Here is a 17607-nt window from a genome sequence, read left to right on the forward strand (position 1 = left end):
TAAAATGCATAGATAATTCTTAAAATTTTAAAATTAAAATATTAACTAAGAATTCTTGGCCTATTTAGACACATATACAAACAAGATGATGCGAATCCAAGTGAAGATGACCCCTTACATCTGTATTGTGTTACAAGTGAACTGTTAATTCTCTAAATTTACCTTCCAATAACGTAAATGGAAGCTACTAACAACCTCCAGGCAATAAAAACATAGTAAAGCTGTAACTATAATTATAGATTAGGCTGACTCAGATTTCTACTACCATCTAAGTTATAATCATACATTTGAATCACTATCGTCGTTTCAGGGGCTTAGTCAAAGAACTGCCAGTGCTTGCAGCAGTAATTTCCTTAGCACCTAATTGGCATTGCAAGAAAGCCAAACAGTAAGAACATGAAAAGAAGAGGACCAAGGCTAGCTGGTGCCGATGGTGCTCAAGCACCAAGGCCAAATAATTAACATAATGAGAAAATGGCAAATAAAACAGTTCAAATATAGAATACCATTTAAATTTTACCTACTTGGTAAAACCTTTGAGGAGTTTATTAACATCGACAATCAAGTGGCGTGTGTTTGCACCACCTTCTGGGACAGCTGTGGAAGCTTTGGTGGGATGGTGGACCTATTTTCAAGCAACTTATTAGATACTACTTTCAGGAAATTATAAGCACTTTTAGTTTCCAGGATCCAGAAAATAGTTGATTACAAACTAAATCCTAGAACTCAATCCAGAACAAAAATCCTACTCAATAAAAGCTGAAGGAATTGAAGGATACTCACTTCCTTGTATTATCCGATTTTTCAGCTTTGTCTGATTTGCCAACCTTCTCCTGTTTATCAGAAGATTTGGATGGTTCTGGGAAAAGAGTCAACTGTACAGCACTACAGATTGAGCCATCAGTTTGGTTACCACCCATTGGTAGATCACCATCAGATGTATCACATAATCTCTCCTCCGAATTTCCATCTCTAAAGGCCAAGAGTTCAATATCATCATTGGTATTTTGACCCAAATCTGTTCCTGCAAGGTTTGTCTGAGCAGAAGATTCATTATTAAGCTTTGAGTCATCTACCGACCAATGAGAGCCAGCTTCAGAATGCTTATCACCGTTAACTGAGCACTTGTCCACATCAGAGGCTGTTTTCTCATAATTTTCCAAGCTTTGCTGTCTAGAGAGGCTCTGGCTTTGTTGAGGATTCCCCCTAGAGTGTCCCCTAAGTGAGCTCATACCATGCTTAATACCATTGCCATTACCCTTAAGTAACTGCAAACGCTCAATCTCCTGATCTTTCTTAGTGATGGTTTCTTTGAGGAATGCAACCTACAAGATAAATAGTAGTTCAGAAATGAAATGGCAGATTATTAAACAGAGAATATTTCCATTGTGTACTAACAATTGCTACTTGGTTCCAACACATATGCTACATTAACTTCTGGGAAAAGGGGGCAATGAGAAAAGACGGTTACTTGTTCCATAAGTTCTTTGATATCTCTCCCTTCTCTGTGTGTCTGTGGAGTACCTAACTCAACGCCAGAAACCCTCTGAGCAAATTTCAAGGTACTTATGGTTTCAGAATACGAATCTGCATCAGGATTAAGGTGCACAAACGTAAGTGTTTTTGCCTTACCACCTAAAGTTTGATATTATGAAACAAGGACAATGTCAGCAAGATAAAATAAAAGATCATTTAAAATATGTAAAATATTATTGGGCAGAATGATCTGTGAAGCCACACTAGCGAAATTAAAATTTGAGAAATGAAATTACCCAGAGAACTCTGGAGAACTTGAGTCAGTTTGCTATTTCTATATGGTACGTGAGCATTCTTTTGTGCCAGAGCAAAGATAACGTCTCCAAGAGCAGAAAGAGATTTGTTTATATGTTGTGCCTCCCTAAGCCTATCTCCAGTTGCTTCAGAACGATCTACCCACTCACTGCCAGCAAGATCCACCAAATGTAAACTACCATGCAAAACAGCATTAGTCTTTATTTCCGTGCCACAGACATGAACTGTGAGAACACTGCACATAGTAATTTACTGAAACCCATTAGGCACAGAACTCCAAATAACAAGACATATTAGATACAAAATAGTAAGTGAAACTATAACCTATGGGATCTGCTACTCCTCTCATTTAGTGCTGTAGAGCCAACAGCCCTATTCCTTAAACCAATATTCATCAATTCCAAAACTTCAGTGGTTGATTTTACAGAATGCATGCTTGCTTCAGGGACAGCTAACCCATTTGGTTGGCTGGTGCTCCAAATCCCAAGTGTGTGCAAGTCAAAGGAAACAAAAAATATATATTTAAAACAGGAAAAAAGTGAAAAAGAATAACGCGTAACTATGAGACCAAATACATAAAATTAAGAATGAGGATGGCTGGTTTGTAAATCAGGAAGGTAACATAATGATAAATTTTGGTAAAAGATAAGTTATGAAACCAAATTTTCAGACCAGAACTGAGAAATTAAAGAACAAATGAGATCCAAAAGATTAAACTAAAGGATATCTTCTTTGAGAACTGTCATTGACAAGTAGATCACGAACTTGTTCATTATATATCTCAATCATTTGAACACCAACTTCATATATAATGGAACTTTTCCTGCTTTGAGAGGTTTGGAAAAGATCATTCAGTGCTCTATAATTGACTCCCCAATCTTCTTTAGAAGACACATTGGGTCCACTCTGGAAAGAGAAAAAAATGTATAAGATTTAGCATATAAGTTTAAAATAGACTACATATTTCAAATGGAAAGATGTTAATAAGTAACTAACCATTGTATAAGTTTTTCCTGAGCCAGTTTGACCATAAGCAAATATGCAAACATTGTACCCGTCGAGAACAGATCGAATCAATGGTTGGGTGTCTAAATATACCTCCTCTGAAGACGTACCAAATTGAAGAGTGTACACATATAAGGTGCAGTATTGAATATCATGGCTAAGACAATGTAGCAATTAAGCAATGAAATTGATTATTGACAAGGAAGAAAGTTACAAAAATTTAAAACCTTGATTAGTTGCTGGACTGAAGACCTTGTTAAACCTGAAGAGTCTATGAGCATCCTTTCTTTGCTTTAAGGGATTTGAAACAACCAGTTCACCATTCTCGCCAATATATTCTATTGTTGTTTGTTTCTTGCTTTGCCCTGGAAGAAATGGCCTTATCCTACAATAGACTCTAATATTTCCTATACAAAACAAGAAATTAATTCAGCTGCTTGGCAACAAAGCCCAAACAACTAAGATATACAATATACCTTTCAGATCCTGAATCTCATTGTACAATATTCTGTTTTCAGCAAGAGTCAAATGATAATTCCTGGCAGCATCTACAAGTCCTTTAAGCTTTTTTCCTACTTGAGGAAAGGGTTCACACAATGAGAAATGGTTCAAACCCAACATAAAAAGAACATGAAATCTAGATGGCATACCAAGCCAAAAGAACAGCCAGAAAAACCAACACTACCTAAGTGATTAAGTTCCTCTGAGTGGCTCTTTTTTGTCTTTAGCGCTTCACGCTTGATGAACTTAGATATTTCCCTCAATCCCTAAACAGTGTAAAACTTCGTGTTAGAGGGCCATCCATGAACATCAGATTGAAGGAACATGGCAACAGAACAAACTTTTAAAGCCCCGAATTGTTGATCAATGAAGCTCTGATAACTGCACTCCCTACTTTTCCATCTCTTTTGTGTGGATTCAGAAAATGACTGAAGATCATCTGCTTTTTTCTTTGAATCAGTTAGAAGACTCTCAAGTTCTTTTAACTTCACTTCTAACACCGCTTTGGTACCCTCAGCCTGAGCTTCCAGTTGTAGACAATGCCTTTCATGCATCTCTTTGCTGCTTTCTAGTTCCTTTCTTAGCCTAGAAATCTCAAGGTCATTCTGAATATTGTTCTTCTTAAGCTGAAGCAAGTTCTGCTTTTCAACGTTACCCATCTCCTCCACTTTGCTCTTTTCAATCTGCAATTCTCAAGAAACATGCAAAGCAATTATATAAAAATGCCTATGGAAAAAATCTGTCTTTTGGTATAAAAACAACAATTCCTTGCAAAGCACCACAAAGTGGTATGGTATTCAGGCTGTCAATGAAAATTAAAAATAAACTATTTAGTCAAATTTTGGCCATGTCAATCTTAGCTTGACTTCAACCAAACGGAACAAATTTAGGCTTCTCTAAATTGTAGTCTGGAGTTCCAAAAGCCTGCCTTATTAAGCATTTAAGCTAACATAAAAGTATCACAGCTCAAGGCAAGTACTTAAGCAAAAGACCCAAAATCATTTCTTTTTAGATAGATTAGAACAAACCTATTATAAATTTTCTAAATTAAATAATACAAACTAAATCATCCATCAAATTTTCTTTTTAAACTGAAGTGCTATTCCTTCACAAGAAAGTTTTAACTATCAAGTTCCCTAGTATCAATGAATCACTCCTGATCACTAGTTGAATTTCATACAAGATATAAGTGGAAATAACATGCAAAGAAAAAGTATGTTGTCCTTCTAGGAAATTTAAACAATAGTAAATATAAGTTGAGCAATTCGAAGAATTAGGTGCAATTTTGAGTTTCTGGTATATGAAAGATGAAAATACATGAAACCGATAGAATATTATGTCAATGGGAGTCTTTAGAAAATTAAATGCACATAACTAGAAGAAATTAAGAATAACAGTAAGCCATAAATTAAGTAAAAGAGACATAAGAATCACACCTTTATATGCTGTAGCTTGTTTAAAGCAACCTGCGGCAAACAGAACAGTTCCAGAATTATTTAGATGGGAAACAACAAAAGGCGAAAAAAAATAACACACATAACCTAAACTAATTGTCAAATACCTTATTTTCCTCCAGAGTTCCCTTTACTAGGGTCTCAAATTCTCTTATTCTTGACTGGTACTTTTCCTCCCGAGCCCTATAGAGGTTGTTTTGCTGTAGGGAGTTTTTCAAGAATATAAATATCCATTATTCATGCACAGTATATTAGAAAACATTCTGTAAGAGGGAAAAAGTTCCAACGCAATTTACATTTTTCAAGTTTTCTGCACGAGTTGAAACTCGCCACTCTATCTCTTCTACAATCTTTCTCAACAGACATGCCACATACTGAGAAAAAAGCAACATTAGGAAATCAAAAAAAAAGAAAAAAAGGGTACTAGGAAGAAATGAAATACAGTTAATGAAGAGCAGTGTCAGAAAACGAAAACAAGCGGAAAAGTATCCATGCATGATAAGGAAATACAGAATATGCATATAATCTGAATGCCATACATGAGGCAAATCTCTCTTATTTCTTTCAATACTTCCATCCATAATCTGGTACAACATACTGAATAGTGACTGAGTCGAGGCATTCTGTGCAACAGTAAAAGCAAGAGCATGCATTAAACTAAGAGTTCATATCAAGAATCTAATTCAATACAGATACATGCATGGAAGGAGTCCAGGGTCTTACTTCCAAACTGCTTGGTTTCATTAATTCCAAAATTGTTGCATCAGAAAGATCAGCATTATATCCTTGCTTCAATTGGATGCTTTCAAATTCACCGGAAAGATTCCATGTCTTCCTTGAAGGATTTTGGATGTTATTGGCCTCACCATTAGAATTGACACATACTCTAAGTGTCTTAAGGCACTGTAAAACTGGCATCATATGGCCCTGTGTATATTCCAAAATATTAACAGGAAGGTAAAAAGAAAATGGCAGCAGACTCTGTAACTTAAACTTTGACTATGTTCATAGCCAAGGCCAGTCAACTAGGATAGTTCATTCTGGGGAAAAAGAGTGGTACATCATACACCTTAAACCAGATAGAGGTTTTCGTTCCATGATAAAATGACCAGATCCATCTAAAATTTTAAAAGAAGATTTGCTCCAACCAAGAAACAGTCCAGAATTGAGATCAAGGGTCTGAACTTTGAAATAGGAAGATTACATGCTAACTCACTCATACTTTTCACAGCAATTGATGTATCACCAAAACGAAGAGTACCAAGATTCACTTTTACTAGGTACATACCAAACAGAATTGTACCAAAATTCACCCAGACCTGACCCAACCTTAGCTTACTCCTTACAGTGCACAAGCTAAGATCAATTTGTAGGCAACCCGTTTTCTATGATCGTTTACAGAAAAGACTACCTCCAATTCTATTGGTACCTGCTCTATGTCGGATAATTCAAAGCTGGGCAGCCCCATTTCATCCATAGCCATCAGAAACCTCTTGACATTTACAGAGCCACATTTGGAACCACCATCCTGAAATTGGAGAAGAAACATGCTTAGATAGTGAAGTACAACATCCAGAAAAAGATGCAAACAAGCAAAATTAACTCTAAAAGAAAAAAGTGAATTAAATTGAAGAAAACACAAAACAAAGTATTAAAAAAGAGTGATCGAACCATTTCAGCAGAACTGGGACGCAGCTTGTTCAAAATAGTACAAAAGATGGTTCCATCAATCAAATACTGTCTGAGCTCCTCTTCAGTTGCATCCAAAGGCAACCTTAAATCAGGAAGCATGCCATTTAACCAGTTCACCAATGAAGACAGCCAGTCACCTAGCAAAATCAAGACTCAAAGTTTAATATAGGAAGATAAGTAAAAATATTGAAAGGGCTATGACATTTTATTGTTTACCACTAATTAGGCCTTCAAAACTTTCCATTTGTTCAATATCTACATCATGAGTTCCATTTGAGCCGTTAGCTGTACTATTTCCCCTCATCTTGCTTATTAGTTTAAAGTCCAGTGACTTCTCAAAGATCTCTTACCACAGGAACCAGTCCTAAAAGGGAATAATAACATTTATCTTAGTGAAAAGGTAGATATATATTGCATTACTAATTTATTCACAGTTAAATGCAAAAGGCAAAGACACATTATGTAATAGTACTTTGGAACTTTATGATAACTGTAAATGAAATTTTAGTTTTCAACAAATTTAGCTCGCATTAAGATGGAAACTAAGAGAAAGAAAAAAATATTACTCATTTTCAATATCAAGCCTTTGTTTTGTGGCGGTCTGGCGGAATGTGAAGGAACGAAGCTGTTCAAAATTTTAAAAGAAAAAAATATTAGGATAGAGATTCTTTTTTTTTCTCACACTTCATCTGAATAAAGTGAACGTCATAAAACCACTCTACTAAGCAGCCAAAAGCAATGCTAACAATTCTTTTTGCTATCCAAAATGTTTCTAGAAAGTGCTTTGAAGCCAAATCAACGTCATTTTTTCAAAGCAATCTTCAACTCCAACAACAAAAGCTAAACTAGCCTTAAGAGTAATAGTTCTCGAACAAACAATAAAATTCAGGAAAAAAGAAAAGGAAAAACTCTTCACCGTTTTCTTAGCAACCAAACATAATTTCCAAACATCATGTTGAATTATCGATGCTCAGTATAGTTTCTTAACCAATTATTTAAAAAAAAAACTGAGAAAAACTATATAGAAAAGAATTGAAACCCATTCAGATTAAAAAAAATTCTACAGAAAAATAACATGTATTAACAGAAAGTAAGGTAAAGCACGAACCTGAGGATTCTAACATAAGCCTGGAGCAAGGTCTTGAAGATCCAACTGATCTACGCATTTGACAGCTCAGAAGAAAAAAAAAAAGAAAAGAAAAACTGTTTTCCAACATTAAACACAGAATTAAAATGAAAACCAAAGCGGATTTCGAAATCTCGAACCGCCCAAGCTTTTTGTATTTACTTTTGTACTCGGCAAAGGAACAAATAGAAAATAATGGTAAGGCAGGAAACTTTTTGTTGCGTTGGAAAGTGGAAGGCTAAGTGTTCGAGAGTGTAATTCTAAATTTTCTCTTTGGCTTGATTTTGTGTGTTTTTGTTTTTAATAATAATAACGAACGTTTTTAAATTTATTTGTCTTTTTGTTTTAATTGAGTGACTTTGGAGTAAAGTTCCCGCCTTCATACGTTTGGTTTCTGCTCTTGTGACTTTCTTAATAATTTGATTAAAATCTTTCATAGGTCCTTGAACACTTTACAAGTCTAGAATTTAGTCCTTGTGTTTTTATTTTCTAGAAATTAGTATTTTATTTTCCAGATTTCAAATTGTTAAAATATTTTTTGTTAAATTTGTTGGCGTGGCATTTTGAAATAAAAAAAAAAACTCACTTAATAATTATGTAACTAAAAGAATAGCATTGTGATAAATGTGAATTTAACAAAATTATTTTATCAATGTTAACAATTGATTTGGATTTTAATTTCTGAAAAATAGAAGAAATAGTTCCTAAAAGAATATACGAACTAAATTCCAAAATTTACGAAAAGTAGAACTTATGACATATTTTAACTTAATTAACTGGAAGATAAATTTATTACATAAATTTTTTATGTGCAAAGTAGATTGTTATTTCATGCATATTATTTTTTTCATACATATTCTATAAAAAATATTTAATGTCATAATTATCTTTATAATAAGATTTTTTATTTAAAGAAAAAAAAATTTAATAACTTAAAATTGTGGTTTTTTGATTGGTTTGTCTGCTCCTAGAAAGCCTGATTTAGGTTTTATCGATAACGTAAGGAAACATCGGGAACGCAACAAATATTTTTTGGTTTTAACCCTACGACATAGACGGAATAGAAAAGGACCACATAGAACTATTTTAAATTTACGACGGATCAGTCGACCAGGTCTACGAATCTATTCTAACTATCAACAAATTCCTAGGATTTTAGGCGGGATGGGGATTGTAATTCTTTCTACTTCTCGGGGTATAATGACAGACCGGGAGGCTCGACTAGAAGGAATCGGTGGAGAAATTTTGTGTTCTATATGGTAATCTGTCCGGTATACGAATTGTATCCGAAACTCTCCATTTGTGCAAAAAAAAAAGAAAAAAGCACGGGTTGTCTAATAGAACTCCTCCTGCCCTACGGTAGTTGATACGTCAAGGAAGTTTTACCTGGAATAAAAGAACAAAAAAATGGATTCATGAAGGTTTAATTTAATTAGTAAATCACTCCCACTCTGGATTCCTTTAGATAATGAAAATCTGATTTTAGGTTATGTTTCGGGAGAGTTTTACCAACGTGGGATAGAGTCAACAAAAGTGAAGTAAGTGCTTATGATTCAACCAGGGGGGCGTATAATTTATAGACTTCGCAACAAGGATTCGAACGATTAGGTAGTTTTTTCAACTTCAAGATTTCTTTCGGGGGGATCCAATTCAAATTTCAAGAAACTTATTTTCTTCCAATAAGCGAATTCGGAAAAATTTAAGGAATAACAACTATGAAAATAAGGGCTTCCGTTCGTAAAATTTGTGAAAAATGTCGCCTAATCCGTAGGAGGGGACAAATTATCATAATTTGTTTTAACCCGAGACATAAACAAAGACAAGGATAATCTTTCTATTCTAAAAAGAACTCCTGAAAGAAAAGAAACTAATCTTAAAGAAAGCGATAAACAAATAAAAATAGAAGATCTGTTTTGACATGAAATGGATATATCCATATATCTCTGACTTATCTTTATGAAATGATAAAATATGGCAAAACCTATACCAAAAGTTGGTTCACGTAAGAATGGGCACAGTAGTGCACGGAAAAGTGCACATAGAATACCAAAAGGAGTTATTCATGTTCAAGCAAGTTTCAACAATACCATTGTTACTGTTACAGATGTACGGGGTCGGGTAATCTCTTGATCCTCCGCCGGCACTTGTGGATTCAAGGGTACAAGAAGGGGGACCCCTTTTGCTGCTCAAACCGCAGCGGGAAATGCTATTCGAGCAGTAGTAGACCAAGGTATGCAACGAGCGGAAGTTATGATAAAGGGTCCTAGTCTCGGAAGAGATGCAGCATTACGAGCTATTCGTAGAAGTGGTATACTATTAAGTTTCGTACGGGATGTAACCCCTATGCCACATAATGGCTGTAGACCTCCTAAAAAAAGGCGTGTGTAGAAATAAACACTAAAGAGATTTCAAGAGAAATAAATGATTCAATGATCTGATTAAATAAAATAATATTACTATGGTTCGAGAGAAAGTAAAAGTCTCTACTTCGACTCGAACACGACAGTGGAAGTGTGTTGAATCAAGAACAAATAGTAAGCGCCTTTATTATGGACGCTTTATTCTGTCTCCACTTATGAAAGGCCAAGCCGACACAATAGGCATTGCGATGCGAAGAGCTTTGCTTGGAGAACTAGAAGGAACATGCATTACACGTGCAAAATCTGAGAAAATACCCCACGAATATTCTACCATAGTAGGTATTCAAGAATCAGTCCATGAAATTTTAATGAATTTGAAAGAAATTGTATTGAGAGGGAATTTGTATGGAACTCGTAACGCCTTTATTTGTGCCAAGGGTCCCGGATATGTAACTGCTCAAGACATCATCTTACCACCTTCTGTGGAAATCGTTGATAATACACAGCATGTAGCCAGCCTAACCGAACCGATTGATTTGTGTATTGGATTACAAATCGAGAGAAATAGAGGATACGGTATAAAAACGCCAAAGAACTTTCACGACGGAAGTTATCCTATAGATGCTGTATTCATGCCTGTTCGAAATGCGAATCATAGTATTCATTGTTATGGGAATGATAATGAAAAACAGGAGATACTTTTTCTAGAAATATGGACAAATGGAAGTTTAACTCCGAAAGAAGCACTTCATGAAGCTTCTCGCAATTTGATTGATTTATTTATTCCTTTTCTACATACGGAAGAAGAAAACTTACATTTAGAAAACAATCAACACGATGTTACTTTACCTTTTTTTCCGTTTCATGATAGATTAGTTAAACTAACAAAAAAGAAAAAAGAAATAGCATTGAAATATATTTTTATTGACCAATCAGAATTGCCTCCCAGGATCTATAATTGTCTCAAAAAGTCCAATATACATACATTATTGGACCTTTTGAATAACAGTCGAGAAGACCTTATGAAAATTGAACACTTTCGCATAGAAGATGTAAAACAAATATTGGGCATTCTAGAAAAGAAGTAGAAAAAGCATTTCGAAATTGATTTATCAAAATTTTTAATCCAATGGATTTTGAACCTTCAGCACAATCCATAGATTCGGACCAGAATTGAATAAATGTATCTAGGGAGAATTCACTTTGCCTTTGAAGTGACTACTCCCTAGATACGCACATCATGATATTTTTTTAATTGATTCAATTTAAAAAAGACCTAAAGTTAGGGATTTATCAATCGGTAATGTTGCTCCAATACCCAACCAAAGGGCTACTGCAGTACCAATCAAAAAAACGGTTGTCGCTACTGGACGACGAAATGGATTTTGGAATTTATTAACATTTTCCAAAAACGGTACTGTTAATAATCCCGCGGGTACTGAAACCATTAAAAGAACACCCAATAACTTGTTGGGTACTGTACGAAGTATTTGAAATACAGGAAAGAAATACCATTCAGGTAATATTTCCAAATGAGTTGCAAATGGATCCGCGGGTTCACCAATCATTGAAGGTTCTAGAACCGCTAAGCCCACGTTACAAGCAATAGTACCGAGAATTACTACTGGAAAAATATATAAAAGATCATTGGGCCATGCGGGTTCCCCATAATAATTATGACCCATACCTTTAGCTAATTTAGCTCTTAATACAGGATCGTTCAAGTCAGGTTTTTTTGTTATTAGGATAGGTGAATTTTTCTAGATCCATCCCCCAAAGGAACCGGACATGATAATTTTTCATCATTCGGCTCAAGCAAAAGTCAATCGAATCAAATGGATACAAATGGATACCTATAAAATAAATCTATATTCTATATGTTTAAAATAAATCTATATGTTATCCCCACATATATGAATGGTTCCATATGTAAGAAAAAAGTTACCCGATTCCATTTTACGGAGTTGCAATTATACATTCCAAGGAATTTCATTTTTACAGGTAAATGCTCAATACCCAAGTAGGCGTACAAAATTGATCGTGATCAAGTGCTTTATGGGTCGTCTTAGGCCTTGCGATTCACCTTTATCCCAAAAATATATCGAGATTTTTTACATACAGAGGATTTACTTGTTACTAATATAGTCTAGCCTTTGCTCTTCTTTAGATCCCTTGTTTCACTCCGATAGTATAATTAAATCGGGTCGATGCAGAAGAAATGAATGCATTTTCATACTATTAAGATAAGAAAGTAAAAAAAAAACTAAAATCTAATTTTGATTATGCCAAATCACTTATTCTACTGGATCTTACGGAGCCCTATTTATACACAACATCGTCAGGTCTGATCATAGAAAAGATTCTCTTCAAGCGAACCAGCCTATCCTTTGTATGGGGCTTACACGGTGGTTGAAACAAAGACACATTTGGTTGTGAATTCCAATGTAGCAGATAAAGGCATATTTCTGCACGGCCCAATCAATAGTTCAAGTCACACACTCCCATAATCCATTTTCTCTTCGGGGAATTCCCTTCAACTATTCATGTCATATCAAATAAATACTAGAATATTGTTGTAGTTGAAAGGAAATATCCAAATACATATCTTTTTTTTTTCAATAATCCATATTTGTAGCAATGAAATACTATTGTTCCTCCCCCAAGTAATAAGATAAATTATTGGTTACAATATAGCTATGGTCTATATTCTCTATAAAGGACCAGAAATGCCTTGCTTACGTATCATTAGGAAATGCATTAACATAAATACAGCAGTAAGAAGGGGTAATACAAAAGTGTGTAAACTATAAAAACGGGTCAAAGTGGATTGTCCCACACTAGCACTTCCACGTAATAACTCTACCAAAGGCGATCCTATTACCGGAATAGCTTCCGGAACGCCTATTACGATTTTGACTGCCCAATAACCAATTTGGTCCCGAGGTAAGGAATAACCTGTTACGCCAAAAGATGCGGTCAACACACCCAGAACCACGCCTGTAACCCAAGTTAATTCGCGAGGTTTTTTAAAACCACCAGTGAGATAGACACGAAATACGTGCAGGATCATCATTAAGACCATCATACTTGCCGACCATCGATGAACTGATCGGATTAACCAACCAAAGTTAGCTTCAGTCATTATGTATTGAACAGAAGGAAAAGCCTCAGTAACGGTTGGACGATAGTAAAAAGTCATAGCAAATCCTGTAGCTACTTGTACCACAAAACAAGTAAGCGTAATTCCTCCTAGACAATAAAATATGTTAACATAAGGAGGAACATATTTACTAGTTATATCATCTACAATCGCCTGAATTTCGAGGCGCTCTTCGAACCAATCATAGACTTTATTGAGATAGGTAAACCAAGAGGACCCCCCCCCGAGAACCGTATATGAGAATTTCATCTCGTACAGCTCAAACAAAAACACCCAAGTATTAGCTGAAACGGATATGGAATAGAAAGTTTGAAACTTCTTAATCTTTTCATTCAATTTTATCTGAAGACACAAAAGAGTGAAAATCCGAAAGCTTTTTTTGTAGTTGTAATTATAATGCCAAAAAATCAAGTCGGCGCAGTCGTCTTTATGTTGATCGTTACAGGCCTCTTGAATCTTCTATTTACCTACTTATTTCTTTTTCTTTGCTTTGATTTGTTCTTTGTATGAAATGTGGCTTTATTCTTGTTTTCTTTCTTTTTGATAGGAATTCTCTTGTTAAGACCCTATGAATCAATTGAAACTTCAGATTCATACCAAACCGCGATGATTCAATAAAACCTTCAAACTAAGTCCAAAGATTCTTTGAGTAAGAACCATTGGATCATCACTTATTCAATCAATAGAATAGATATAATAAATAAAAATACAAAGAAAAGAAAGGTTTGTCCTTTGATCAAAATAAGCATAAACTAAATGAGAGTTTGAAAGAATAAAAAATCTTTCGATTTATAAATAATATAACTCTTTCTTTGAATTTTTTTTGAGTCCGGCCGCGAGGTTTGAATATTAAGTATGAATCATAGTTCAAATACTTTGTGATCCATTTCATATATTCCGTGCTCCAGATACTAGAATGACTATCCGACGGGATAAAACTATCTCGATTAAGATGACAGACCCATTTTCTGTACTATCAATAGGATCAATTATAACAAGTCACACACTCATATTCCGGAAATACAGAAACAAATAAATTTCGCGGTCGAACCACCGAAATAGAATGGGGCTAAAAAATCCGAGAACTAAAAGTTTCAATTTTTTATTGAAACGCGAGGCTTCGTGATTCTTGTGAATCTAATTCATTGAAATTCCATCCAGTAAAATGGAATAATTATAAATCTCTAAAATAATAGATAAGAATATCGCAAATAAAGCCATTGCGACACCCATCAAAGGAGTCGTTCCCCATCCAGGGGCTACCTTACCATATTCCGAATTCAATGGTTTCAAAAAATCCCCTACAACAGTTCGTCTTGGACCATATCTAGAACTACCCTCAACGGTTTGTGTAGCCATAAATCTTATTTTGTATTCAGTGAGATCTGTTGACTTTGTATATCATTCCGCTGTAAATAAACAATCTTATCATAAACCCATTGTGATCTTGAAATTATATAATAATGGAAACAGCAACCTTAGTCGCCATCTCTATATCTGGTTTACTTGTAAGTTTTACTGGGTATGCCTTATATACTGCTTTTGGGCAACCCTCTCAACAATTAAGAGATCCATTCGAGGAACACAGGGACTAATTGAAGTAATGAGCCTCCCAATATTGGGAGGCTCATTACTTCAATTGAGATAATGAAAAATCATTTCATTTTTTAGTTAGAATTTTAGGCGGTTCTCGAAAAAAGATAGCGAAAAAAATTATCCCTAGAGTAGATACTAAGAGGAATGTATAAACCAATGCTTCCATAAATTCGATCGTGGTTTACAATTATAGCTTACGTACCTGTTTATTTGGAATCATCTCCCGAATAAAGAAAGAACAAGAATCAAAGAAAAGGCAGCGATTTAAATCAAGATTTTTCCAGCAGCCTATGGCAAATCACAAATAGAAGTAGAAGCAAAAAATAACAAAGCAATCTTGCATCAGACTACTTGTCTTCTTGTAGTTGGATCTCCAAGTTTTTGGAATGCTCCAAATTCCACTTGAGCATCCAAATCTGGATCAATACCGGCAAAAACATCTCTGAACAGGGTTCTAGCACCATGCCAAATGTGTCCGAAGAAGAAAAGCAAGGCAAACGAAGCATGCCCAAAAGTAAACCAACCCCTCGGACTGCTACGAAAAACACCATCGGATTTCAAAGTAGCACGATCTAATTCAAAAATTTCACCCAATTGAGCACGTCTAGCATATTTTTTCACAGTAGCAGGATCACTATAACTCACTCCATTGAGTTCGCCGCCATAGAACTCAACAGTTACACCTACTTGTTCGACACTATACTTTGATTCTGCCCTTCTAAAAGGGACATCTGCTCTAACAATTCCGTCTCCGTCTACCAAAACAACCGAAAATGTTTCAAAAAAAGTAGGCATACGACGTACAAAAAGTTCACGCCCGTCTTTATCTCTAAAGATAGGGTGCCCTAACCACCCAACGGCTATTCCATCCCCGTTGTCCATTGAACCCGCTCTGAATAATCCTCCTTTTGCCGGATTATTGCCAATGTAATCATAAAAAGCTAATTTTTCAGGAATTTTAGACCAAGCTTCTGATAAACTTTGATTTTCGGCTAACCCAGCACTAACCCTTCGATATATTTCTTGCTGGAAGTATACTTGATCCCATTGATAACGAGTAGGACCAAATAATTCGATGGGGGTAGTTGCTGAACCATACCACATAGTTCCGGCAACAACAAAAGCTGCAAAAAAGACAGCAGCTATACTACTGGAAAGGATGGTTTCAATATTTCCCATACGTAATCCTTTGTATAAACGTTGGGGCGGGCGGACACTAAGATGGAATAAGCCCGCTAATATGCCCAATGTCCCTGCTGCAATATGATGAGAGGCTATTCCTCCCGGAACAAAAGGATCAAAACCTTCCACGCCCCACGCCGGATTTACAGGTTAGACCTTGCCAGTTAGTCCATAAGGGTCCGACACCCATATTCCAGGACCATACAATCCTGTTACATGAAATGCGCCAAAGCCAAAGCAAGCCACTCCTGAGAGAAATAAATGAATTCCAAAAATCTTGGGCAAATCCAAAGAAGGTTTTCCTGTGCGCTCATCACAAAAAATTTCTAGATCCCAATATACCCAATGCTAGATAGCTGCCAAGAAGTACAAGCCAAAAACACAATATGTGCTCCGGCCACACCTTCGTAACTCCAAATACCCGGATTTGTTATAGTCCCCCCGTAATACTCCAACTGCCCCATGAATTGGTTATTCCTAAACGAGTCATGAAGGGTATAACGAACATACATTGTCTCCACATTGGATCAAGAACGAGATCGGAGGGATCAAAAACGGCTAATTCATATAGAGCCATTGAACCGGCCCAACCAGCAACCAGAGCCGTATGCATTATATGAACAGAAAGCAAGCGACCGGGATCATTCAATACGACAGTATGAACACGATACCAAGGCAAACCCATGGAAATACCCCTTTATCAACGAAAAATAGACACTATGTAACTTTATTGCATTGGAATACCTCCCCTTTTGGGTGGATTCTTTCGGAGAAAGGATTAATATTTGTTCTATTCCACTAGTAATTAAGGGAAGAATTCGGCTCAGAAGAAAAAAGAGAAGCAGATCTATTCTATACCCGATAAGTATCAATACGCAATGGGGTTGATCCTATTTTTTATGAATGAACGTATCCCTATTTGTTCATCATTCAAAGGACCTATTGGTAAGAATTCTCTTTCATTCATTCTGTCTTTCTTTATTTTATGGCCTTATTCTATCTATGTATAAAATATGAGGCCAATATTATTAAGACCATTATTACGCTTCCAGATCAAAGTGAAATATAGTATTTAATTCTTTTTCTTTCTTTAATGCCTATTGGTGTTCCAAAAGTTCCTTTTCGAAATCCGGGAGAGGAAGATGCAGTTTGGGTTGACGTATAGTGCGACTTGTCAAATATATTGGGTCATATGGGATTCCCCCGTTCTCTCGCCCGATCGAGATATCCTTGTTTCGCCCAAAAAAGATTGATTGAATTATCAAAAATTTGTAGCGTGAAGTGTAATGAAGTGCAATTAGAGATCTATTTCATTTTGGGGGGTATCCAGATTAATATTTTCAATTAGAATGATTTATGGTTGGCTTGGTTGGACCGAAAAAATGAAGCATCCAGGCTCCGTTTAGAAAAAACCCAATTGGTAATACATTTATGATTACCACCTATATCATAATCATAAATCTTTTTTATTTACAAATTCGAAATAGAAATAAGAACGATTTCAAACTATTAATCAATCGAATAATATGAGAAATACGTTGAATATTTGGCGGAAAACATGAAAGAAAAAGGAATTAAAATAAAAAAGGAAATGAAATCATAGCAAAAAGATGTGGTATTGGGTCATTTGTCCTATATGCGCAAATCAAAATCGGGCGGATCTTTACTCGAAGTAGAGCATAAACCTAAAAAAATTGAATAAAAAATTGATGAAACCCATTCAGGAACAAGAAAATGACA

The 17607-nt window shown here is 35.4% G+C and overlaps 1 protein-coding gene and 1 pseudogene across 5 annotated transcripts; both read right to left on the reverse strand.

Annotated features, from left to right (window-relative positions):
• Positions 1-41: 41 nt before the first annotated feature.
• On the reverse strand, positions 42-7844 carry LOC107894105 (kinesin-like protein KIN-14J). 5 transcript variants are annotated; one of them, XM_016819311.2, is made up of 22 exons: positions 7552-7844; positions 7010-7068; positions 6660-6807; positions 6423-6580; positions 6181-6279; positions 5475-5678; positions 5291-5374; positions 5048-5125; positions 4859-4951; positions 4734-4763; positions 3639-3980; positions 3482-3563; positions 3273-3368; positions 3024-3203; positions 2788-2894; positions 2519-2697; positions 2116-2280; positions 1773-2026; positions 1472-1635; positions 784-1325; positions 525-625; positions 42-360 (listed from the first exon to the last, which is right to left on the reverse strand). In XM_016819311.2, exons 3-21 carry the CDS (start codon positions 6745-6747, stop codon positions 562-564), a joined length of 3009 nt encoding a protein of 1002 aa, XP_016674800.1. In that variant the 5' UTR covers positions 6748-6807; positions 7010-7068; positions 7552-7844; the 3' UTR covers positions 42-360; positions 525-561. The 5 variants fall into 5 exon arrangements, with proteins under 5 accessions (XP_016674800.1, XP_016674801.1, XP_016674803.1 ...); XM_016819312.2 differs by having other exon boundaries at positions 521-625; XM_016819314.2 differs by having other exon boundaries at positions 1472-1587; positions 7552-7842.
• An 835-nt stretch (positions 7845-8679) lies between these two features.
• LOC107894108 (photosystem II CP47 reaction center protein-like) lies at positions 8680-16564 on the reverse strand (annotated as a pseudogene).
• Between the last annotated feature and the right edge of the window lie 1043 nt (positions 16565-17607).

This window comes from Gossypium hirsutum, chromosome A12 (genome assembly GCF_007990345.1).
Source record: "Gossypium hirsutum isolate 1008001.06 chromosome A12, Gossypium_hirsutum_v2.1, whole genome shotgun sequence".
Taxonomy (NCBI): domain Eukaryota; kingdom Viridiplantae; phylum Streptophyta; class Magnoliopsida; order Malvales; family Malvaceae; genus Gossypium; species Gossypium hirsutum.